Here is a 26,553-nt window from a genome sequence, read left to right as displayed (position 1 = left end):
CTCAACCAATCACGTCCATGTCGGAGACGTGACGTCAGAAATTAAATGCGAGGAAATGAAACAATATTTTAATACAATATTTTTCCTAGCATTTATTAGTACGTCCGAGATGAAGTGAGGTTTGTTTTACGTTGTGAAAAAAAAATAGTTTTCGATTTTCTGGATCAGCGGACTGTTATCGCGGAAGCAGCGGAAATTTTGAGGGGTTGGGTTTCAGGATAGTAACGTTAACGTTAGAGCAGCAGCAGCAGCAGCGTGTCATGCAAAGGCACACGCACACACACACACACACACACACACACACTAAGAGTGTAGGGCAATTTCTGCAGGCTGTTTCGCAAACGTAACGTTAGTTTTGCCGACAAGAATTAAGCGTTAACATGGACGAGCGGCAGGCAGTGTAATTTCCTCAAGGACTGAAGGTAAGCGCTCGCCGTTGTCTTCCTCGCTCTCCGGCTCGTTTGAAGGCGTAAAGGCAACAGCGGGCTGCATCCCACACGGATGCGACCGCTAGTGATGGTCGGCTCTCCTGAATAAACCAGGGCGACGGTGAAGGTCTGGTGAAGTTGCTGTGTCTCTATGAGCCCTCTGCTAGGCTCGGAGAGGAGTTTTGCTGTGGGGCGATGTGTCTAACCAGGGCGAAAGGCTGAACATGTGCTGGACTGGTACCAGCCTCAAAGTCCGTGGATAAAGGCTATAGCTATCGTGTCAGAGAGAGGCCCGAAGACGGACGACCTCCATCCCTCAGCAGTGGGTTAGAGGTAGCAGGAACATGGGAGTCTGTTGAGTCGAGCTGCCGAGCTGTTTATCATCCTGTTCACTTATTCTGACTCATGTTTTGGCTGAATTACCTTTTGGCTTTTTACTTTCAGAACTTACTTACACTTAATAACCTGTTCGAGATTGTGTAGAGATGGAGCTAAACTCAGTAAGCACAGCTTGCTGTTTGTCCAGACCCTCATTTAGATGCCAGCCCTGTATTTCTGACACATGCTAGGGAAGTGTGCCAATCCCAGAAGAGCTTACTGGGCTATGTGGGGAAGTCTGGCGGTGTCAGAGAATTGCCCCAGAGGTGCTGACAGCAGACAGGAGAAAGGCCACATACTTAACCCCTAGGCCTTCTTCCTTTAGTGCTACAGGGGCCACATAGGAACCGTATGGTCGTGTCTCCTAGACCAGGGGAACAGGAATGGGGCATGTCTTCGAAAACTCAAGACCCCCAGTAACAAAGGGGCCAATAAAAGAATAAGCAGATTGCATTAAATAAGCAGGTATAAGAAGGTAGGTTTCCTAAATAAATGTGTGCAAAATGTGTAACTGCACTGTATCGTGTCGCTAAAACACTTAAAACTTAGAGAAACAGTGTGAGGAAAGTTCGGCAATTCATGTTTCGTTTAAAGCCGTTTTGTATTGTTTATTTTGTAACAGTTTGTAAAGCCTTAGTGATCTGTAACTGATTGCAAAATGTAATTTGTAACAATTTTACACTTTTTTTTACATTTTGTAACAATTAGCTAAATTGTAACATTTAGTAACAGCTTGAAAAATTGTAACATTTAGTAACAGTTTGAAAAATGTTTACATTTAGTAACAGCTTGAAAAATGTTTACATTTAGTAACAACTAACATTTTAATTGGTAACAGTTTGCAAAATTGTAACATTTAGTAACAACTAACATTTTAATTTGTAACGTTTGACAAAATTGTAACAGTTTGCAAAATGTTTACATTTAGTAACAACTAACATTTTAATTGGTAAGAGTTTTCAAAATTGTAACATTTAGTAACAGTTTGCAAAACTGTAACATTTAGTAACAACTAACATTTTAATTTGTAACATTTGACAAAATTGTAACAGTTTGCAAAATGTTTACATTTAGTAACAACTAACATTTTAATTGGTAAGAGTTTGCAAAATTGTAACATTTAGCAACAGTTTGCAAAATTGTAACAGTTTGCAAAATGTTAACATTTAGTAACAACTAACATTTGAATTAATAACTATTTGCAAAATTTCAACATTTACAAAAAATATTTTGTAACAACCTACAAAGTTTAATTTGTAAAGATTTGGGAAATGTGTAACAAATTCTAACAGTTTGCTACACTGACTTGTAACAGTTTGCAAAGATGTATCAACTTGTAACAGTTTGGAAACTTGTAACGTTCTTTAATTCGATATACATGTTCAAAACGGTGGTATTATGACAACTATGTGACCATATAACCCAGTGTACAGGAATCATTTACAGGCAAGTAGTGTCTATTAAGTTAATGTCATTAGCTGTATATTTAGTCTGATGGTACAAATAGATGCCTGAATAACCTGGGTCTGGTTTCCCAGACAGGGATTAATCCGACACTAAATTTTACTTTCAATGGAGAATCATCGTTCAGAATGCTCCAAGAGTCCAAGACTAGGCTTAATACCTGTTTGGGAAATTGGCTCCTGAAGTTTGGTGTTGGAGCTGTTAGGAGCGGTAACTGCTTAATGGGTGTGATCTGCCCCTCTGAAGCCTGTTTGAGAAAATCTTATTAGCTTCATCTGTGTTAGCTGGGTTTTGTAGCTAGCCAAATTGGGTGGCTCCTGTTTTTTTCCAGGTCACTGTGACTCCATACACACTCCTTTGGTGTGGCTACATTGCTGACTTTATTTCTTCAAGTGCTGGTGGATGTTTCCTTTTGTCTCCTGATCTTTGACTTGTGGCCTGGGTGATTTATTCAGTCTGCAGAATATCAGAAAGTTGTTTTCTGAGAGCAAAGGTCAGTAGGCCGCTGCAGATCATCAGCAGACACTTAGCCCTCTGTAATTGAAGGCAGACTTCATACATGACCTGTCAGATATCCATCAACTACAATACTTGGCCCTTCTGGAGTAGAACTGCATGGGAATATGTTGGGTTATTGGAATGATATTGCTATTCAGCAGATTAAAGCAACAGTATGTAGCATTTTTACCTTTAAATAACAGCTTTACAATTATTGTGATGCTTCACTGATCTGTAACAAGAAGAATACCGTCACTTTCGTTGCCATTCCAGGCTCGACACGCTACTAACTGTAGGTCGTAACTTGCAGGATAATGCTTGCGAGAACTGCATAACCCAAGTCATATTTGTGTCAAATCCGCTAATATTACCATATCACACCAGTCCACATGTTTTATTTACTTTCAGGGACATTATTTCTCAGCTTGTCCAGAAAATTATTTCCTTTAGTTGTGGTTTAAAGGGAAAATTACACTTTCCAACTGTGAGAGGAGCACAAGAGCTAGAAATGGCCATTTTCCCGTAGTGTTGCTTTAAATGCTTTTGTACTGGCATTGCATATTTGCCCCCTAGTCCACCGACACCTCTGTGTAAATGACCTCGGATGGGTTTCCCAAGTACATTGTAGCACAAGATGATTCTTAAAGGGTTAAGTAAGTGTCACTCTGCACTCTTTTCACTAGTTATGCTAATCTTAACCCTAAGATGCTGGTTTTGTTGGTTTTCTAAGTGAATTATGAAATGTCTGCTAGTTTTAGAGCACTAAATCTGTGTACCTGCCACATTTAAATGATTTATTATTGATGCCAAATAAACAGGGGTGCAAAAACTGTAAATAAAATTACTGTTTGTAAGTTTTATTCATCCCAGTAGTATATATATCTATATCTATCTGTGTCTGTCTGTACAGAAACGCTACTGCTATTGGTAAGTTATTGATATTGTTGGTTCAGTTCCAACCACAGCTCACAATGTATATACACAATGTATTGTTTATTTATTTATTTATTTGTGTTGTACCAATCGGTGCTTACATCCCATATATAGTGGCATGGGTGGAGGGGGGGGGTTAAATAAAAACAAATTAGCACCCCTGGTTAAAATTCTGTAACTGTGAAGAGTCAAGCGAGTAAAAGATGACCTGATTTCCAAAAGGCCTGAAGTTAAAGGCGGAGGACACATTTCGCTGTACATAGTACAGTGACAAATACATGCACCTTTACCTTTAGCAGTCTTCAGCCTGAAGTAATGTTTGTAGCAGAACCTACAAAAGTCTAGTTACTGTCAGCTTAAAAATGCTTAAAAAAGGCAAGTGTGTGTGTGTGTGTATATAATATATACCTTGCACCTTGTTGATGAGAGATCACTGGACAATGGCCAGACTGGTTTGAGCTGACAAAGGCTGCAGTAACTCAGATCACCACTCAGTTGCAGTTGTGCTGAGCACAAAAGCATCTTTCGACAAATGGGCGGGTGGGCTACAACAGCAAAAGACCACGTTGGGTTCCTCTTCTGTCAGCCAAGAACAGAAAGCTGAGGCTGCAGTGGGCACAGGCTCACAAACTGGACAGCTGAAGTCTGGAAAAACAAAGCCTGGTCTGATCAATCTCGATTGAATGCCGCAGATTCTGCTGACCATGTGCAGCCCTTATGGGCACAATTTACCCTTCGTCCAGTAAATGATGCACCATGTCACAAAGCGAAAGTCATCACCAGACTATTTCATGAACATGACGATGAGTTCAGTGTTCTTCTATGGCATTTCCAGTCACTGGCTCGAAATCCAAGAGAACGATTTTTGGATGTGATGGGACGTGAAAAGTCAGCCTGAAAGTGCTCCTGAATAATTTGCAGCAATTGTGTGATGCAGTCATATCAACATGGACCAGGGTTGGGGTTAGCAACGTCTTGTGAAGAATCATGGCTGGTTCAAGTGCAAAGAAAGGCCCTGCCCAGTATTAGTGTAGTGTTTCTAACGAGGGCTCAGCGAGTGTATATAATTAATGGAAATTTGCAATAGTGATAAATTATCACAGTATCGCTGGGTCAAAGGTTTTCTATTGACCGAGACTACGTCTGCTGGTTTCTATACAGCAGTTCCAGTTAGTCACGCTTGGTAAGCTGGTCTCGGATCAGTGCAAAGAGCAGTTTGTGTGGATGAGGTTATCTATGCAGGAAACAGCGGGCTAGAGGTAATCAGGAGAGGTAAACAAAACGGAGGAATAGGAGGCCGCTTTCAATAGAAAACGTTACTTGATTAAAGAGAACCATGATCAGGCCTAAACCACAACCTGTTAAACAACAAAACCTCCTGATGAGGAGAAGTTGCACAACAACGAACACATTGCATAATTTCCTTGACCCACTAAACTTGTACTGTGGGTAGCAGAGACCCGCTTAGGCATATCATTTGCTGGAAGTGAAAGAAGGAACTGGAGTGTTTTTGATTAAAAGTTTTGATCCCGAATTTGTTCTGACATAATAACCATCTTAAATGGCTGCCATTTGTGGTTTTCCCACACAGTTGTGTCAGCGAGTGTACGAGTGTGTGTGTGTGTGCACACACAGTCAAGATGTATTTGTCGAAGGTGTGACTCTAGATTAGTCAGTGATAAACCTGCTGTTGGGCCAGGAGGTCGACGTGGCATAAATTTAACACTCGTAACTGTTAACTGAGCCGGTTGTCTTCATGTTCATGTTTTTTTTCGTTTTTTAACCATTGCTGAAACTGCTTATGTTCATTACCAGATGTGAAAACGTCTAATTTGATGGCATATTATTGTAAATGGGTAAAGGTGCTGGATAGAAAATGCTGAATTATGTATTGATCGTATGCAAATTTCACTTATAATTTAGCAATTTTTTTAGATCACCTTCAGTATATCTGTGCAAGCAAACAAGTATGTGTTAGTTTGAGCATATTAAAAATTCCTATTTACATGTGCTGTATATGATGCTGGATTCTCACCTCCCCTTGACAATGCATGTAGTTCAACACAAAGCTAGCTAGCAAGTTCAACAGACAGTCTCCCCTGCCCCCCTTCTCCCCCGTTCGGTGCAATGAGCATGAATGCCCCCTGTTGCTTATTGGCTAAAATAGTGTTGGTGTGGCCCACTGTGTTTGTTTCCCATTTGCAGAGCCAGGGCTGAGTACGAACACCGGACTTTTTCCAGGAGCGCAAAACAGATCGGAGAGTCTACAGCAGGGCTTCTACTATTCGATTCACATTTTGGATAATAGACAGTTAGTTAGTCAGCAGCAATTCCTGGGCCAGCTCCTTGTCCATGTTCTCACTGATCTCCTGTTATACTGTATAAGACTCGTCAGCACCCCTGTACTCCACCCTCATCGCCGTCTGTTCGGCTAAAACAACATGAAGGTAGCTGGTCAGTCCCCTGCACAACAGGAAATATGCTAAATGGGAGATAACGTTCTTACACGTGAAGGAGATGAAGTAGGATGCAGAATTAGTGATGTCACAGGTCTGTAATCGCTGTAAATCCGTAGGCCTACATATATCTGAACGTCACAGTTATATAATAGTAATAGTATATACAGTGTTTTAGTGACAGACTGTACATAACAAATGCAGTAAATCAATATTTATCACCTTCTGAACCTCATTCAGAAAAAAATGCCATACTGGTCAACTGCAGCTAATGATGCAAACCTGCTAACACAGGTAGTGACCAATAAACTCCTGACAAAGCTCATGACAAAGAACTATCGGACACTCGACTACTCAGCAGAAGCGAAATGTTATGAGCGAAGGTGTTTATATGAATTTCTGAATAATTTATTGATTATGCATAATGCTTTATTTATAGTGACCTTTGTTGGTACACAGTTAGAGGTTTGTTACGTGAATATCACTAATAAGTGTAAATATCAGGCACAGTAAACAGTTTAAGATGTAGTTGTGCAAGTCGTGATGGAGCATGAATTATTGCCTAAAATGAAAGTGTCGTTTTTACTGTGCAATCGGCAGCACCTTGATTCATGTGGAAAAAAAACAAAACAGTCTGGCCATCTCAAGCTGGTTAAGCTTGTTGACCAGTTAAGCTTTTGACCAGCACAGGATATGGTTTTGTTTGATGGTTTAGCTAATTTACAAGTATGGTCAATCCGACCAAGCTAGACAACCAGAATGGCCAAGCTTGACCAAGCTGGTTGACCAGCATGACCGCAACATGCAACATAAACTGTGCTGGTTAACCAGCCAACTTACCAGCATAGGGCAATGAGGATCAGCGTTGGCCATCTGAAACCAGCTGGTCTTGAGCTGGATTTTCTAGCAGGGATAAGTAATTAGAGAATACGAATATCTAGTATGTTGGTATGTGTTCCATACAAAACAAATATCTGCCCACCTTGCAGGCTGTGTCATGAACATTTCAGGTGCTAAAGGTTATCACTAGAGACTAAACAGCACTATGTAATTAGCATAATGTGGTCTTAACAAAATGTTTATTGTGCATTATTTCCTAATATTGCAACTGTTAGTGATTTTCACACAGCAGATCTCTAAACATTTAATAAAGGTTATAATGAATGAATAGAGAATGCATAGAGAATGAAATAATCAGTTTGAAAATGTCTAAGGTTTCATTGAACAAAGACCCAGACCTTAATAAACCCCTAACTCGTGTTCCTTAAACTAAAGTGTTACCATTGGTCTGATGACGTTTGCACAAGCTGTTTCCGTCACATGACTGAAAGAGCGAAAATGCAGATGACCAAGAGTGCTGAGCAGGGTTATACATGACCCAAAAAGTGTGATAGAAACACACTGCATCCACAGCTGAAGCTCAGCAGGGTAGCATGGTGAATGACTGAGATAGGAAAACAGAGCTAAAACTGTGTTGTTTTCTTCTAATCCCTCTTAGTTTAGTGAAATGTAAAGGCAACACTGACCGAAGAGATAAACTACACAGCTCATCAGACAGGCTGCTGCTAATGCTTGCATACACACAGTGAACATGCCTTTGTTTTTTGGTCTCACATCCACACCACGACTAGGCCTAAAAGTTAGCCCACTGAAAATGTCTTGGAAAAATAAGGTGGGGCTTTTAGTGTGTGGTGAGCTAATGTCAGTCTTGTTACAAATGTTACAAAACACAGACTGTTTTGATTATCTGTCCTTTAACATCGCAGGAGAAATATTCAGAATCACATTGGAAACATCTTGTAGTAACAGACTGCATAGACTGCACAGAGTCTACAAATATATATATATATACACACACATACACACATATATATATATATATATATATATATATATATATATATATATATATATATATATATATATATATTTATTTATTTATTTGTTTGTTTGTTTGTTTGTTTGTATAAGTCACCCAACAGCAATGTGAAAGACTAGTGGATAGCCTGCCAAGATATGAAAGCTATGATTGGCAGTCAAGGTTATTCCACCATGGTGATTTCTAAATGCTCTCAAAGTTCAAATATTAGTAGTGTGTTGTTTAAAGTTGAATAATAACTTCTTTGCATTATTATTATTATTATTATTATTTTATATATATTGTTTTCATTATTTGGGCAGTTGTTTTTGAGCAGTTGGCATTTCTGCAAACGATTGCTCTGAATAGTAATATTTTTATTTGAAATGTAGGGGAAATGTTGTCTATGGTTACAACACAAATATAAATTTTCCATTAATTTATAGGCAACACATTGCCTATAAATAGTACAACCAGAGAAATTAATGGGTGGTCTCTTAATTTTATCTTAGTTCATAATGTAACGTAAAACACTACAGAGACTTGGCATTTCTTGCTCCCGGGCTCCCCTTACAATCGAGAAATGTAAACTTTGAGCCACCGCTAAATGACACATTTTTCTTGACAAGCTGAGAGCTACAGAAGCACTACTGCAAATGGTCTACTACAAAAGTGATTTTCAAGTGTTGAGAATAAAGTTGTTTAGAGGATACAGAAGCATACCTGAGGACGCAAAGTTGAGGGAATGGTCTTGGGAGTGTTTTTGACTGTTTTTAGGCACAGTTGATATCCAGGTTTGCTTGATTCTCCCTTTTAAACAAACTCAGCAACTCACAACTACGGTGGAAATCTTACACATCAGATAAGTCGTAATTTTGAAACACTGTCCTCATTTTGTGATGTCTGCATCTTTAAATACAGTGCAAAACTGAAATATTATACCACCTAACCCTTATTTTAACATTTAAAAAAAAGATGCAGTTCAATTGGCCTAGTGCGTCAATGCATTTTTATGCTCCTATTCATTATTCAGTTGTGGGAATATTCTGTTTGCAATTACTGTCCAGCATAAATCAGCCTGGTCCTTTCTTTCCATAGCCACTGCTTGGACTGTCTGTAACCATATAGCTGGTGCAGTTCAAAAGATTTATGATTGCACAATATTTAAAGTGTAATCAATTTCTCCGTATTGATGAGTCCTGTCATCTCTGTAGTGATGTTCTCACTAATGCTGAACTGTGCTGAAAGTCAGCTGGGGAGCTAGTGGTACAGTACGGCTATTGTTGTTTCTAACAGTGTTCCAGTCTCTCTACTTGTTGCAGATCTGTATACAAACCAGTGAATTATAGTGAGTGTGTAATTGTCTACATGATCACACTGCGACTCTTTGTATCTATCTTGGAAACTGGAAAGCAAGTTATACATTTTTCTTGTTTCACTTCTTCTCTGTAAGCTCACTGTACGTACATTTACTTTAGGGTACTCTACATTTTATGTTTCTCTCTCTGTCGCTTTCTCTTTCTGTCTCTCAGAGGATGGGATCAGTACCCTGGTGCCGGAGATGTCATTTGGTCGACTCCTGCGACGCGCCTCCTCCAAAGCCTCTGACCTCTTGACTTTCAATGCGGGGTCACGGCCCGTGCTGGATGGAGAGATCATCTTCTCCAAGAACAATGTGTGTGTGCACCCGGCTGAGCCGCTGCCTGGCCTGCCAGAACACCATCCAGGTACTGCTCACACACACACACGCTATTATAAAGTCTAGGATAACCTGGATTAGTTCAGCAATTAAAAATGAACATCTAATCTAATCTAGTGTAATGTTGTTAAGCTGCTTCTTTTTTTAGCTATAGGCTCCTGATTACATGCACCATAATTGCCAAATAAAGAACTATATTTGGCTGAGACCTGATGTGTATTTTTCATTTCTTCTAGCTATTTGGGATTAGTAGGACCTAACAAGTATAAAAACTAAACTTAGTCTTTGTACAGGAAGTCGTTTTTGCAAAAAACAATGTCCTCATATGAGGCAGTTTTATAAAATTAAGTATCATGGTGCAGAGAAACAGAAATGTAATGTCCACATATGAGGACACAAAATAAAGAACGTAATTGGCCATTTCTCCTTAGACTAACATCAGGGATTATCCCAATACTAATTAAAATGAGGGTGGATTTCATATTAGCAGCACCTTTCCACAACCCGTCTTCACAAATCACAGCTCCACCCCACCTAAACTGTCTTAACTATCTAAAGTGTCTCAAATTGTGTCTGACTGACTACCAGTAGGGTTGGACGGTATCCAACAAACTGCTGAGCTATTGAAAATGTGAAATAAGACCGGTTCTGCCCTGTTTGGACATAAGCATAAGTGAAACATAAGCATAACTTTACCTCCATGCTCTGATATACCAGAGAAATTCAGTGTCCACCTTCTGCCAGAAAACAAAAGCTTCAAAATAACTCCCTGTAGCCACTGGGTTGTTTACATCACCATGATTACCCCAACTTCTGTGCAGTCTGAGACTCTGGGACACTAAGGACTACTGTCTTACTGTATCATTATTTTTGGACATAAATTGTCAGTCTTACAAGTCATTGTTCACCCAGATAGGACGGCGTAACTTAGTAGCTCTATTTTCTTTGGCTCAGGTTACCTGTGTGTGCACCTGGAGAAGGATGAGACTCTGGGCTCCACCCTCATCCTCACGTGGGTGCCCAACTCTCGCATCCAACGGCAGGACGAGGAAGCTCTGCGCTACATCACTCCGGAGAGCTCCCCAGTGCGTCGTAACCCGCGCCGCCGGGCCCATCCGCCTCAGCCCCGCCCACCACCTGCCACGGAGGAAGAGGAGGACGAGGAGGCGGGAGGGGAGCCGAACCTGCAGCAGCTGCAGCTGGAGGACGGAGACGAGGGCTCATGCGAGCTGTCTGCGGACGAGGTGAGCCGGGACAGCACGCTGGGCTCCGATTCGGACACCTTCTCCTCGCCCTTTTGCCTGTCCCCCGTCAGCGAGGCCCTAGGAGAAAGCAGCAGCTCCGTCTTCCTGGACAACGAGAGCAGGTGAGAGGGGTTGAACACGTCTTTTCTGGATGAACTTTATGCGAACAAACAGGTGACCAGTCAGCTTATTGGTTATTGGACCAGTCAGCTTGTGGTAACTGTTCCTGCTGGGGATCAAACCGGCGGCATTCCAGTCCTCCAACTTTAGGCCACAACTGCCTGTAAAAGCATTCGGTCTCCATGTCGGGGAACTAAACCCTCTAGTGACGGGTGGAGAGACTGTCCACTACACCAACAAGGAAGATGTTTAATGCGTACAGTCAAAGATTTACTACTCACATGCACATATACTGGCTCAGTGGTTAGAGCGCCGGGCTATCGATAACAGGGTTGTGGGTTTGATTCCCGGGCTCGGCAAGCTGCCACCGTTGGGCCCTTGAGCAAGGCCCTTTACCCTCTCTGCTCCCCGGGTGCTGGAGTTGGCTGCCCACCGCTCTGGGTGTGTGTGTACTCACTGCCCCTAGTTCACTAGTGTGTGTGTGTGTGTGTGTGTGTGTGTGTGTGTGTGTGTGTGTGTGTGTGTGTGTGTGTGTGTGTGTGTGTGTGTTCACTACCACAGATGGGTTAAATGTGGAGGAAACATTTCGCTGTACATAGTACAGTGACAAATATGTGGACCTTTACCTTTACCTTTACTTGGGAGTAGGGGTGGAAATCTTTAGGCTCCTCACAATTAGATTATAGTTCAGAGGGCTGTGATGCGATGATCATCTTGATCCTGCCAGTTATTGGTAAAAAAAAAAGGCACAAATACATTTCAGTTTCAGTGACTGTCCATGCATCACGTTACAGCTATCCTACCTGTTTTCTTACATCACCTTGGTTTTGGTCTCATTGTACAGTTTGGGGATCACAGTGCTGTAACTCAACTTACAGCAATGAAAGCCCTGGTTCTCACTGACTTGGAATACGGATGCAGATGCTTGGCAATAAAAGCTGCAGTAGAGTTTGTAATTTGTTTCCCCCTTTTCTGATTGTGTTTCGCGATGGTCCTTTGATTGGCGACAACGATAAACGCCTGGTTGTAGTTTTTCGTGCTGGTTAAACCAAAGTGCTTCCATACCTTTTAAATGCACCCATCACCCATCTTGCGTCTCTGTGCAAGCTGCTGGCTGTCCGTCGCCACTTCACCTTCGCACTTCCAAGTTTCTGGCGTTCGTGTTCCATCAATATTCCATTATCAATGTTTAGAAAATCCTTTTTTGCCATTTGTGAATCGATTCAGAGTCGTCCACGTTCTCAGCAATATTTTTAGCCTCTAGAGATGTAATTGTTGATGGAAAATACCTGGCTCATTATCATCATTTGTTTTAGTTTAGAAGCAGTATTATTTACAGTTTTAGTCTCTTTGGGTCACATAACTAGCCTCCTACAGTTCAGGACTCATTTCCACTTGTTTGCAGCGCACCCCTGAAGTGGCCAGCAGTTAGCGACGGCATACAAAGGTCTGTACTGTGCTCAGATTATTCTTTTTTGGTTGTTTTAGCAGTTGCAATGAGGTTATAAAATGGTATTTATTAGACTGTATTGACTATACAGTCCAACAATTCAATGGGTGCCTGTTGATTAAAGTGCAACAATTTTGTGCAACAAAAAAAACATGGCTACAGACAGACCAACTACATCGACCAACCTCTCTAATTGCTATAATAACATGCCCCATACTCTTTTCTGAAACATGGTCACTGATGTGTGTTTTCCAGGGTTCACTGGATTCACACAGTTAGAGAAGCAGCCTTTGTGACCACAAGGTTTGATCCCCTGAACTGACAGAATATGGCTGAAGTGTCCTTGAGCAAGACTCCTAACCCCCTACTGCTCCCAGTGTGCTGCAGCGTGGTGGGGGGCTGCCCACTGCACGGATGGGTTAAAGGCGAGGTCCAATTCTTTTGTGTGCAACGTAAAGGGTGATTGACTTCTTCGCTAGCTAACATCCAATCCGGTAGCAAAAACACTGCTGCAGCTAACAAATAACTGCAGCGCTACAGGAAATAGTGTTGACCAAGCGCACTAGTTCACCACAGCAGTGAAACATTTACTGAGCAGCAGAGTAACGAGCAGCAGCAGTCTCTCCCACTAACCTCGCGGGTTTTACTGTTTGCCGATGTCCCACCCCCATTTAAAAATGGATATTTTGATTGGTTCTGCCTCAGCGTTCAGAACAGAAGCATTGCCAAGCACTCTATCCTTTGGCACTCCTTTGGAGCCCCTGCATTTTAAAAAGGGATTGTAAAACATTAACCACGCATCTCTTTGAAAGCTTCCCTAAGGACCTTTAAGGTCTAAGTGTCAGTGTAATGTTCAGTTATTGTGCATGAATTTCCAGCGAAAGCACACAGGGCACAAAAACATTTGCGGTTGCAATGCTAACACTGACCACGAAGCTCCTGATCCAGTGGTCTGGTGGTGCATTTGAAGCGGTGTGCTGGAGCAGGTCAGGTCAGTGTAGTGCATGCAGTAACTGTAGCAGCACGGAGCTTATCCATAATTCATGCTAGCTTAGCAGGGCTTATGTTCCTCAGCAGGATACTATCTCGTATATTACATTTCCTTCATGTGCTACACATGATGTTGCGGTGATCTCTTGCCGGAAGGTTTGGCGAATATTTCAGTATTGTGGAAGGAAGTTCAGAGCATTGTATGTATAGGATAGGTGTGTGTGTGTGTGTGTGTATATATTACATACTGTGATAAAAAGCTTAAGATTGTGGTGTTATCTGTAAAACCATGCATGCAGACTCTAGTTGAGCTGGCACTGGTGCATATTAAATGGAAGCATTGAAGTGTATGAAATCGTATTAAAATATTTCTGGATCAGTTTCTGGGACTTTCTAGGTGATGACAAATAGTCATACTCTGTTTACCTCCTAAAGGGCAGTCAACACGTGCCTTAATTCCGTAGGTAGTTGCACAACTTATGGATGTAATGCAATTTGGCAAACAATTTAATACTTTTTTTTTAACTTTCAGTACTTAAATTAAGCTAGTCTGTGTTCACAGCCATCCATAGCCGGGAGTCCAAAAGAGAGCATAACTGGCCTCTTTCACTCTGGGTGGGTAGGATGGCCCTCCCTCAGCACCATTACTCGGATGTAACAGATTTTACAGTTGGCATTCTTCAAGTTCTTTCAGCTGTTTAATATTGTGTTGTTAGCAGAAAAAAAAGGTATAAGTAGCTGGAGGTCTTGGAGGAACCACATACTAGCTTTTACCCCAAATCAAGTGATTCCCCTTACAGCGAGGGAGTGAAATTCAAGCTTTGAGCTATCCCTAAAGAATGTGAATGATATATATGCATTTCTGGGCAAGCTGAGAGAAACTGAGCCATCACTGAAAGTGAAAGGAGCATGTGATCTGAGGCGGTAGAGCGATATTACAGAATTTTACATGAATAAGACTTGTGAGGGTTGTCCTGCCATCCTGACCAGGTTATATGCTGCAGTTTCAGAGTATGGTATGGTATTGGAGTATGGTAAAATGCTAAATAGTGTTGCTCTTAAGTCTCTTTTTTTAAAAATGATTGTATTTATTTTTTATATATTTATATATAACTTGATTGACTTTCTCAAATTCTGCAAATTTGCCTTTGGGTAAAATGTATAACATCCGGTTTAACATCTAAAACTTAAGAAAACTAAAACAGAAATTCTCCGTTTTACCTGCCAGAGAACCAAGCACATTCAGAACCGGGAGGCTAATGCTAATGCTAATACACACTCGCTGTAGAACCCTGTTCATAGCACATTCATCCCACTATCAAACAGTTATAAACAGCAACAGATATTAGTTCAGAGTGTGTAAAACTGCACACACACAAAGTGATTTCACTGCAGTGTTTTAAAGGCACTGGGAGCTGATTGGTCAGAGTGGATTATAAGATATTAAACACGCTATAAAACAGTCATTTTAAGAAAAGTCTTTACTAAACTAAATCAGTCAGTCCAGAATGTCTCATTATAGAAACTGCTACTACTGTTATATTTGTATTATTTATATATAGTATATTTTATCTCAGCATTAATTAACAACACATCTAAACTGTGTTGTGTATTATTTATAATATTATATAATATTAATGTGTTTATTATTTAAAACTGTGGTTGTATTATTTATACAAACACAAAGATCAGATTGGTATCAGCTGATACTCAAAATTAAGAGACTCTGATTCGATCGGGGGGAAATTAACTTGATCAGGAAATCCCTACAATACACCAGTTATTGTGATCGAATGTACATCATAATATTTGTCTAATCAGTTGGAATTACTGTTCTTTTTTCCATCATTACATATTATTTATGCTCAAGTTGTTTTTGAACACCTACCGTGAATAAAAGTGAATAAGAGAACTAAACCCAAAATGCAAAATTTTCAGCCAATTAAGTCGTAGAATAACTGTTATCATTAACGATTTGGATTTTTAAAAAAAAGGAGATAAGTAGATCAAGTGGATAAACAGGTAAACGCTTCAGTAGAAGTTAGGATACAAAGTAATCTGAAATGTCAGTTTGTTTATGTTCACTATGTTTGTTCTTTGAAGAGTGATTGTTCTGTCGGTTGTTTCAACTTGACCTTTTGACCTTTTTGGCTATACCTCGCCTTGAGGTTAGTTGAGGTACCTTCTTATTTGCTCTTTTGAAAAGTGGCCACTTTTGAACGTCTGGAGGCTGGAGTGGCCCGAGGACAGTGTTACTACCACAACAAAGAGTAGGCTGGCTTTGAACAGCGGTTTTGCTGAAGGTGTGTTATTGTTTGGAGGTCGGGACTTCTTCATCTGGGTCTTGAAAGCTAGGTTAAAGAGTGAGCCTTTTGATCTAGAGTGCAGTTGTCACTATTGATGTATTAGTATGTTCTACGTCCCCGCTGCCACCAATGGGCAGCTATAGACCTTCTATAATGCCCTCATCCATTTTTGGAGTGAAAGCAGTCCCTGTAATTTGACTGACCCTTTTATTTATTTATTTATTTATTTATAATTAATGATTTTATTGAATGAAGTTATTAAATAATAGTAATAGCAGAAATACAATTGTATCTTCACTGCAGATGTCCTTTAGCCACAAATCTCTCCTTGTGTTGTTTTTGGGCTTTTGAGGAAGTGAAGAAAATCATACACATGATGTTTTTGTGTTTGTTTGTTTGATTGGTTGGTTAGACGTGTATAATGCGACACAGCAGCTTTTAGACATGTCCAAAAAAGCTGGTCCTCCAGACCACAGGGAAGTGACGAATTTCTACTCTCTTCTGCTGTTTCGTTGTCAGTTGAAGCGTCATTACAGACCTAGCAAAACTAATTTTTCAACCACTTGGGGGCGCACAAGCCAGGTTTGGAGCTGGAACAGTATAATTTATCAGCATAAAATGGCTTTTGTTGGACAAATCACTTCAAGAAGCATGTCTGTAGAAATGTTTGTAAATGATAAAAAATAGCATTTACTTGCTTTTTAAATAAATATAAATGTGAAAAAAAAAAACATGAATAACAGCACAGAGTGGTACAATTCATTTTGCTGTAGCATAGCGGGTAACATCACTACCTTCCTCATGGCAGACTAGGGTTCAATTCTCCGGCCAGATCAGACTCCTAACTTACATTTGCCTACCTTTTGTAACATAATTCAAATTATAATGAATAATTAATTATGTAAGTCGCTCTGAATGGGTGTAAGTGTGAGTTAATGTTGCTAAATGGATGCAACCAGCATGGTTAAAATAAACATTGCTTAAAGAACCTATAAGGAACATGGGGACATTCATATGTGCTTCCTCACAATAGTATTAAAAGTACCTAATTATGTGAAACGCGTATCTTCATTATTCAGTACTTGGTTCTAAATGCTAAATGCAACCAGCTTGAGCAGCATGGCCATGCTGATTAACCAGCATGACTAAGCTAGTTGATGAGCATGACCATACTGGTTGATCAGCATGGCCAGGAAGACCAAGCTGGTCAACAAACATGACCGTCATGACCAAGCTGGTCGACTAGCATGACCAGCATGAAGTCTGACCAGCTTATCATGACCAAAATCAAATGCAGCATACCCTAAGCTGGTCATGAGCTGGTTAACCAGTTAACTTTACCGGTGTAGGGTCTGTTTTTGTCTGGATATCCAGCTTTTCAACCAGCTTGACCATCAAAGATCAGCTTAGGCCATCCAAAAACCAGCTGGTCAGCAGTTTTTAAGCAGTGTTTATAATATTTATGTCCTGTTTGTCCATCTGAACTTTGTGAAATGTGTAAAGCAACACTCTGTGTTAATGAATGCCAGACTTGAGCCACTGCTAGTTTGATTTCCAGAATCGAATTAAAAATTTAGTTGTTCGACATTAAAGAAATACTGTAGCTCTAATTTACACAGTTTATCCCCTTAGTCCATATGTAGTCTGTCAACCAAGAAATATGTAGGGTCTGAAATACAATCTCAAATACTGTAAGTAGCATCAATGTTAGCGTGCCTAAATCGTTAAGGTTTACGGCATTTAGCAGACTCTCTTATCCAGAGCGACTTACAAAGGGCTTTGATATCCATTATGGGAATAAATACTAGCCAGAACAAAATAGGTTAGAGTCCAGCCTACTGTTAAACTCAGCTACCTAAAACCTACACGCATCATGCCTAGAGAAAAAAAACACACATCATAAGTGCAACATCTTCAGTCTGCATTTAAAGACCGTGAGGGACTCTGCAGGACAGAGACGAGTCTTGACTCAGGTCTTCCATGCATCCTGAAATCTTCACATACTCTCCTCAGAGTGTGTTCAGTTGTTTGTGTAGAAGCACATTCAGATTCTTGCAATTTGTTAACTCGGGTTTGTGTCTTGTAATGCTAATGAGCAGCCACATGAGGGAGCCACAGAGGAGAAAATGTCCTTCCTGAGGGGTAAAGGCTGCAGTGTTTCTTCTACAGCTCTGTTCTTGCCTTTTTTCTAGTAGAGTGGAGTGAGTAGAAAGTGAGAAAGCTGTACTAAGCAGGCTGAAGAGAGCATGATAGCATTTTGTTCTTTCTGAGTTTGCTTCCTGGATCACGTCTGCTGTATTTATTTCTCTCTTGCTTCCTTCCTTCCTTTCATTCTTTTCAACTCTTTCTGTTTAGCTTTAATTTCTACAGAATTTATTCTAAGCCACTGCTTTTGGATTCTCTGTCTTGATGACTTAAAAGGCCAAGGAAACCTCTTTTTTTCTATTAAAGAAAGCTAACCAACCAAAAACTAGCTCGCAAGTTAGCTTATCTCTCTGTGCCGACCTGTCATCTCGCATTTGTTCGTCCTCTGGCCAGCATTCCGCATGTGGTTTTGGATGCAGGTCTAACAGATAAGTGTCTTAAAGAAGGAAAGGGGCATTTTCACTGCCGTCTTTAAGGCATGGCTAAACAAAAGCTGGAGAATGTTTTTGATGGACATGGAGATCAACGACATCTCCTGCTTGTGACGAACAGCCTATTTCACTCATTTCTCTCTGTTCCATTGATGTTTTCTTTTTTTCTACTTTTTTCTTTCTTACCTCCTTTTTTTCATTATTTTTTTCTTTATCTTTTCTTCCTTCTTTCTTGCTTTTCTGTAATTTGTGTCTTTACCTGTCTTTGTCTCTCTTTCTTTCTCTTTTTCTTTATGTCTAGATGAGGTACAAATCCATACAAACCCCTCTATTTTTTTTCTTTACTTTTCTTCTTTTCTTTATCCTTTTTTTTTCTTACCTCTTTTTTTCTTTTTGCTTAATCTTATCTTTATTTTTTATTCATCTTTTTGTCCTTCTTTCTGTCCGGCTTTCTTTCTTGCTTTGTGTCTTTATCTGTCTTTTTCTTGCTTGCTTGCTTTCTTTATGTCGAGATGAGGGCAACAAATCCAGCAACCCCTCTAATTTGCATTACCAGTTCCAACAGGTGTTGTGGGCACAATGTTCCCTGTTCAATCATCAGCCGGACTTACAGACTTAGCAGAACTGAATTCTCAACCACTTGGGGGTGTTTTCTTTTTCTTTCTATCTTTCTTTTTTTCCTTCATTTTCTTTCTGTCTTTCTTTCTCGCCTCTCATAATTGCATTTTTTGTTTTTCCTTCTTTCTTTTCTTCTATCTTTAATTTTTCTTTTGTTCATTTTCTTTCTTTCTTTTTGCTTCTCTTGATTGCTTTGTTTTTTTGTTTGTTTTTTTTGTTGGTTGGTTTTCTTATGCTTCTGTCCATCGTATGGTATCTTTCTTTCTTCCTGATTCTCTGAGTTGTTTTATAACTTTTTTTGTCTTTCTTTTTCTGCTCTATTTTAATTGTATTGTTTAATTTCCTCTTTTGTGTTCCGTTTCTCTCTCCCACAGATGTGTTGTAGTTTGATTTTCTTTATTTATTTATTTCTCTTTCTCTTTTTTTATCTTTCCTGAGATTGTATTATTAGTTTTTTTTTTTGTTTTGTTTTGTTTTTTTCCTTATCATTCCTTCTATCCTTCCTCTTCTATTGTACTGTTGCTTTCTTTCTCTTTCTGTAATTGTATTGTTGGACTCTTTGCTTTTTGCTTTTTGATTTGTGTGTGTGTGTGTGTGTGTGAGCTCTCCGGGTCAGCTGTGAGGATTAAAGAAATGAGGATTGTTTTGGCTGCGTGAACTCGCTGCTCTCTCTGGAAGCTGCTTCACATTTAATTGATGGCATTAAAGGGGCTGGAAACTGGAAACATGTCACTTGGAATGTGTGGGAGTGTGTGTGCGTGTGTGTCTGCGGTTATGTGAGTATGAGCGAGAGGAGAGTTTGTGAACATAGAGACTGATTGTAGAGGTGAAAAAACAGTCCCTCTCTCATTCCATCAAAAGAGGTCTGTGTTCTCCAATTAAAGCATGCGTGTTTTGCTGCTGGGTGTGATGTTTCTGGGGTTTGTTAAGCAGCCTCTGTAGATAAGACGCGTGAGTGTACTGTACTGTAAATCTCCCGAGGCTGTACATATTTATAGCTGTGTACAACAGACGAGACGGAAACACTCCCAGAGAGCCTTCATCCCAGCAGGGAGCACTCAGCCTACCTGCTCCCATCCAGAGAGAGAGAGAGAGAGGGGTGGATGGACATGGGGGGGGAGGGAGAGAGAAAATCTAATACAACAATAAAGGGCAGTTGCTGTTTTCAGATCAGTTTTATGTCACCTGATATTTTTTTTTAATTTGCTTTTGTTCTTTCTTTTGCTTTGGAAAGTTGGCGTTTAGCTTGTAAGAACAGTTTACTGATAAATGGTTCAGTAGAAATTGTCAAAAATGGCATTTAGCTTCCATTACAGGAACATTTGGCCTCATACACCAACTGTTACTGTCACTATACTGTCACGATGGACCAGGAGTCACAAGTTCGAATCCAGAGCCATGCCGCTTTGCCATCAGCAGTTCGAGAAAGCACAATTGGCCATGCACAAATGGTGCTCGCTCCACCCTCCCTCATCAGCCTGTGTTGGCTGGCACAGGCGTATGTTAGCTGGTGTGGTAGAGCTGTGGACACGTCGCTTTCCTCCGAGCCTGATGACCGCATGGCAATGCCACATTGGAGAGGTGTGTTAAGTCCTTACCCTCCTGACGTCGGAAGCATTGCTAGTGCTAAGGGGAGTTATGAAGGGGTGGGTCAATCAAAAAGAAGGAAAAATCGGACAAACAAGGAAATTTGTTCTACAGTGTCCAAGTTTCCAAGTCATGGAAGCTCTTGAAAGATGAGAAAATGAGATGAGAATGAAATATTAGTGATAACCTGGGGAAAGTCAAGCTGTTGAGACACTGAGATTGCAGATTTCGGTTACCGATGCCCAATTTATTGAACGCCATGTGATTTACAGATCTTTCATCATTTCAATCTGGTAGTTTTTCATTGACTTTCACAGAGTTGGGACTTCTCCTTTAAAGTTACCTTTTTTTTGTGTGATGTTGGGCAGCATCTGTTAGCTGTTGGGTAATTGTAATTATTTAATTTCAGATTATTGGAATAATTATTATTATTATTATTATTATTGTTATACAAAAAAATCTTATTTTGATTATATTATATATTATTTATATTTTTATTCTTTGTTATATAATAAAATTCTTAGGACGATATTGGTGAATGAGGCCCATGTATTTCCCTATAAAATTACAATTTGATATGTTTTCAGAGGACAGTGTATTGTGATGTATTGCTAGAACAGTTGGGTAATATGAAAACGCAGCAGCGAGTTTCCCTTTACTCTTTCCACTGTTGTCCCCTGGCCTGGCCACGCCATATGGCTCTGAGTGCGCTCTTGTTTTGGTTTGCGCTCTGAACGTCCTCTCAAATACCACACAGCCATTAAACACAGGCCTGCCGGTGCGGTACTCTGACAGGGACGTGTCTGGAGGTGCATTCGGCCTGTTAGCTACGCTCAGTTAGAGAGAGCGAGAGGCTGCGGCTCATGTTACGGCTCTGGGAAAAACAAGCAGAAAGCGAGAGGGGTGCGTGGCGGGGTGGGTCTGAGAGAGATGGGCATGACAGGGGAAACTAGCTGGCAGTGTGGCTGATTTGTGTCTCCGCTTTGCTCCTGCCAGCACAGTTACTTCCCCACATTCTTCTCATTCTCAGTCCCCCTTCAGTCACATACACATACACAAAGAAACACCATCACCCCCCTCCCCCCTTAAACCCCACACACTGGACCCAGCTGTGGAATAGATTCATCTCTGCCAAGTTAAGTCCTGTATTGAGATATGAACTCACTGGGAATTCTGAGACTAGTTATTTTTGGACTTGCCTTGCGATACATTAGCACTGACAGAGGTGGGCATTGTTATCTGTTGTTTTTCTCCCCCCCCCCTGTCCAACCTGCCAATCAGAATTTATTGGTGAAATTCCTGCCTAAAATGTTGGCCCTTTTCCAGGGAGATGTGTGACGAGTCCATGACCCACTCTGCAAGCTCGGCCTCCAGCTTGGATAGCCACGCCCCTTCAGAGAGCAGCCAATCGCAAGGTGTCCGGTGGGAGGAGCAGCAGAAGGTCCTGGCTCTAGAGCAGCTGTGTGGAGTGTTCAGAGTGGACCTCGGTCACATGAGGTCACTACGACTCTTCTTCAGGTATGGTCTTCTAGCAGCGCAACAAGAACTCTGTATGCAAAAAATATGCAGATTTCTATACAACGTAATTTCTCACCACGTAATGTGGGCTGCATTAGGTGATGGAAGTTGTTCGTTATAGAAATGAACCTCGGCTTCTCCGTACCACTCGCCGGAGTCATTTTTCCTCTATGGCATCAATGGCCCATTGAGCACCACTGTTATGCCGTTGGGAGGCACTCAGTGTTTGAGTCCATCCTCAGTACACCTTCACTTCTGCTGCTCTAGAACATCTCACAAAGTTAACGGTTTCTGAAACGCTACCACCCTCCGCCCACTGTCACAGTCATATCGGAATGCTATGACCACCCCTGGTTTGGAAAGGAACATCACAGATGCCATGTGACGGGGTTTGCTGCATATAGAAATAAGCAAGCACACTGGTCAGTTGTAGTGCAAAGCAATTGTCGTGGGCAAAGAATGCATTAATGACTGATGTTCACGAAGGTGCAGGCAAAGAGTAGTAGTATCTTGGAAACCACCAACTTTGTGGGTTGTTCTAGAGCTGCCGTAGGGAAGGTGTGTTGAGAATGGATATCTTGCACATTCGAATGCCTCCCATCTGCATAACGGTGGTTCCCCACAGGCCACAGATGCCAGAGGGGAGCAAAGACTCCAGCAAGTGGTACAGAGCAATCATTGTGGACCAGCTAACCTCTATAATAAACACCTCCTGTGATCTAATACAGTCCATACCACAATGTCTCGCTGGTTTTGTCCAAGCCAGGATGGTTATTCTCACTTTTAGGTAGGTGGTCATATTCTGATATTACTGTGTATACGTGGCTTTTTACAATTCCCGCACCCCAACAGCACATCAGATGTCTAACCAAACAGTCATTTGAGATTCAATCGTGTGTTCACAATTCCCTGCTGGACATCTAGAGTACTAAAATTCAAGACTCACAAAATGTTGGCACCCTACATAAGGAATAGAGGCCAATTGAGACACAGCCTAGGTTTAATGATGCAGATGAGGCAGATCTAGCCAAAACATCTGAAGCTAGTTAGACATTCCAGTAACCTTAAAGCCAGATAAACATATTAATTCCGTTTGTTGAGCTATTATCTGAGCTTATCACCCTACTCTGTAGTTAAGAAAATAAATGTTTTTCAGCTCCTCAATTTAAATGGACAGATCTTACTGTCTGTCAGTACACTCCGCTGTCTGTGGGAGCAGCAAAACAGGCCATTAACAGACTTGGTGCATTAATAGAAAATTTGGTTGTGGTGAAGTGGTGATGTGTGTCAGTTAATGGAGTATTTTAACAGTTGGCTGAGAACGTGGCTTAGCCATTCAGATTTGGGAATGAAACCTATTAATTTTATGAACATTTTGGAACAGTATTATACACCTTTGGGTAGGCGTATTCGAACAATAGCGTATACCTTCAGTTCATTGACTTTGACTTGCCCTTTGCTGTTTATTTGTATTAGAATGTTATCTAATAAATTTACAGTGTTTGTCCTTAATGAATGGTTAAAGCCATTGTGTGCGTGGTGAGGTTTTTCAAAAATACAAGGTTTGTGTTACAGGAATATTATGTAGCAATTGTACCTTTTAAAATAACAGCTTTAAGATCATTTTGGTGCTCCATTGACCAGCAGAGTATTGAGAATAGCGTCTTTTTCATTGTCGCTCCTAGTCCGGAACATTGCAACAGCACTATGTAAATTTGGTGCAGCATGAACGAGACCACTTGCGTAAACTGTAATTCTGCGTAATAGGGCTGTAGGATGTTGGGGGGGGGGGGATGGACATTGTGATATTTTATTGTTTGTTTGTTGTGTTGCGATATTAAATACAGGAAGTTCCACCAGATTTCAGTAGGTGGAAGGATGTCATGGTATTAATAATAAAGATTGGAGTAAAATGAAAGAAATTAGGCAGATATAATCTGCCTCTCGTAGATCTGTCAGACCAAGTGACAACAGTGTGAATTTTCTACTCAAAATTCTACGCAATTATTTTACGTTGTCAGTCCACATGATTCTTTGGCTTCAGCTAATCAACAAGCGCAAGGTTATCGGAGGTGTGACTCACTGTGCAATTTGTATTTACTTCAGTGGTGTGAAAGTGAAATCCCCAACTGTAGGGGCCGCCCAGGAGCAAAAACTACCAATTCTTACATGAGGTGCTTAAAGGGCATTTTCACATCTACAGTTGGTTTGCTCTGCTCTGAATCAGTTAAGGAGTCTGTAAACGTTGTGAGTTTTCTCCATGGTTTGGTTTGGTTTGTTTTTACATAGGGAAAAATTCAAATGTACCAAATGTGCATATTGGTCAGACATGTCTGGGGCGGGAGCCAGAACGCAGGAAGACGGTCCTGTGTTCGGAGTAGTGCAGTTTAACATGGAGCAGCAACAGTTGTTCAGGTGTAGTAATTTTATGACTAACATAAGGTTAACAAGGTCAGATCACAGAACCGAACCGAGACCATCACCTCAAATTTACCCGGACAGGTGCAGGTGTGGAAAACGCGCTAAATCTTCTTTCCAAGTTTTATGCTTGTTTCTGAAGAAGTCCTCACAGGGCCTGTCACACCAAGGACCTTTTTTTTTTTTTTTTTTTTTGGGGAATGTGAGTCACTGTGGCTTCACAAAAACGACAGCACAATACTTAAATATTTACTAGCTGTGAAAAGTGTCCATTGGTCACAGGGACTGTCCCCTCAGCGTGCAGCTGGTGTGATAACTCAACTGGCTAGCACAGCTCTGCTGTTTCTGTAGTCATCATGAAGAGCGCCAGAAAGTTTCATTACTGTTTCAGTACTTTTGCTTCAGTATGTTTGTTTTTTATATATATATATATATATATATATATATATATATATATATATATATATATATATATATATATATATATATATATATATCTCCATGTAATTTTCAAAAACAAATACATAAATAAATACAAGCTGTGTGCTCTAATGTATTAGATAGAAGCCTCCACAGTCCTTGATAACAGTCCCTTGCACTAGGTGCTTTCCAGTCACCCCAATAGTTCCCTGCAAAATAGACCACACTCAGGGTATTTGGGGATTTTAAGGGAGATTCCAAAGCATAGGGAGTGGAAATGTTTAGTTTGAAGGAGAGTTTGAGGCTGCAAAAGGAGTAGTGTTTAGTATTATTAAGCTTGTATGATCAATACGGTGGAGATTTCTTACCATCAGACGCTGGTAAGCTGGTGGTAATTTAGTTTTGCTAGCTTTGCACCTCAGTAGGTTCATGTCCAATTGGATTAAATTCTGAGTTATAATCCAAGCAAAATACCGTATTTATTAAAATACTATTATAAGACTACAATACTGTCATTTATTATTGAAGTAGACCGAATCTAAACTAGTAAGCTTCCATTTTTGTTGTAGTACCAAATGTTTGAATTATTTCTTGTCTGCTGAATGAGGACCAGCAACTCCAATATGTTGTTTCCAGCTTTAGCCAGAGTGATATTTAACCTGCAGGACCAGGTCCAGAGCAAGCATGTCATAACGCAGTGCACTGTGGCGATCTGTGGCAATTCTGCCTGCTTGTCTTTATTTATTTATTTATTAATTATAATAAACAACAAGACATTTATATCATATTTTCTTAGTATTGGGTAGAGATGGGCTGATCACTGTTACATTTACATTTATGGCATTTAGCAGACGCTCTTATCCAGAGCGACCTTCAAGGTTACTCGCATTACAGAGGAGGGCCAATGTAGTGTTAGGAGTCTGGCCCAAGGACTCTTATTGGTGTAGCGCAGCATAGTCACCCAGACCGGGAATCGAACCCTGGTCTCCCACATCGTGTTGTAACTCCGTGGCTGGTAGTGGTGTTATCTGTTGCGCCACAACAACCACAGTGTTCTTGGTAGCACATCATCAGCCTGTGAATTCCTGTAAAGTGGAAACACAACCTAAATGCATCTAATGTTTGAACAAGGAACTGTAGCGTCCTGTGACTGAGGAGCCTCTCGCAGAGCTGATTGAAACCTTAACTCGAGAATATGTTTTTAATGGCCAATACTGGAAAATCTTCCAGTAGTGGTACATAAGCAATAGATTTTTTAAAAGAAAATCTCTGGTGTCGGCCATGTACACTGTTGTGTGTATTATTGCCATTTGCAGCATTGCACCGCAGTGTTTTATGTGTGTTTCATTACATGGCCTTGACAACAGCAATGCGAGGCATTCTGAATGAACAGATTGAATCAGCTGGATTTCCCTAAGCACTGCAGACTGGAATGCAGCCGTATGCAAACTCCCCATTTAAACACAGCTAATTCAGTTAATGAAGTCCTCAGGAGAAACTGGCCAAGGAAGGCTGCATTTCTCAGCTATTACCTCACCGAAAGCTGTCCCGTTTTGTAGGGCCGCGTGGCCAAGAAGTGCAGCCTTTGTTTG

At 40.7% G+C, this 26,553-nt stretch overlaps 1 protein-coding gene across 3 annotated transcripts in view; it reads left to right on the top strand.

The window, feature by feature from the left end:
* Positions 1 to 211: 211 nt before the first annotated feature.
* The window catches only part of tbc1d16 (TBC1 domain family, member 16), a 54,008-nt gene continuing 27,666 nt past the window's right edge, over positions 212 to 26,553 (top strand). For 2 of the 3 annotated variants that reach the window (XM_072693162.1, XM_072693164.1), the window contains exons 1-4: positions 212 to 422; positions 9,548 to 9,742; positions 10,669 to 11,080; positions 21,932 to 22,123. In XM_072693162.1, coding sequence (XP_072549263.1) covers positions 9,577 to 9,742; positions 10,669 to 11,080; positions 21,932 to 22,123 — 770 coding nt within the window. In that variant the 5' untranslated portion in view covers positions 212 to 422; positions 9,548 to 9,576. Of the gene's footprint in view, positions 423 to 8,313; positions 9,743 to 10,668; positions 11,081 to 21,931; positions 22,124 to 26,553 lie in introns of those variants that run through there. The other variant, XM_072693163.1, reaches the window with a different exon arrangement.

The sequence above is a fragment of the Salminus brasiliensis genome, chromosome 12 (assembly GCF_030463535.1).
Source record: "Salminus brasiliensis chromosome 12, fSalBra1.hap2, whole genome shotgun sequence".
Taxonomy (NCBI): Eukaryota; Metazoa; Chordata; class Actinopteri; order Characiformes; family Bryconidae; genus Salminus; species Salminus brasiliensis.
This window is presented reverse-complemented; position numbering and strand designations above follow the sequence as displayed.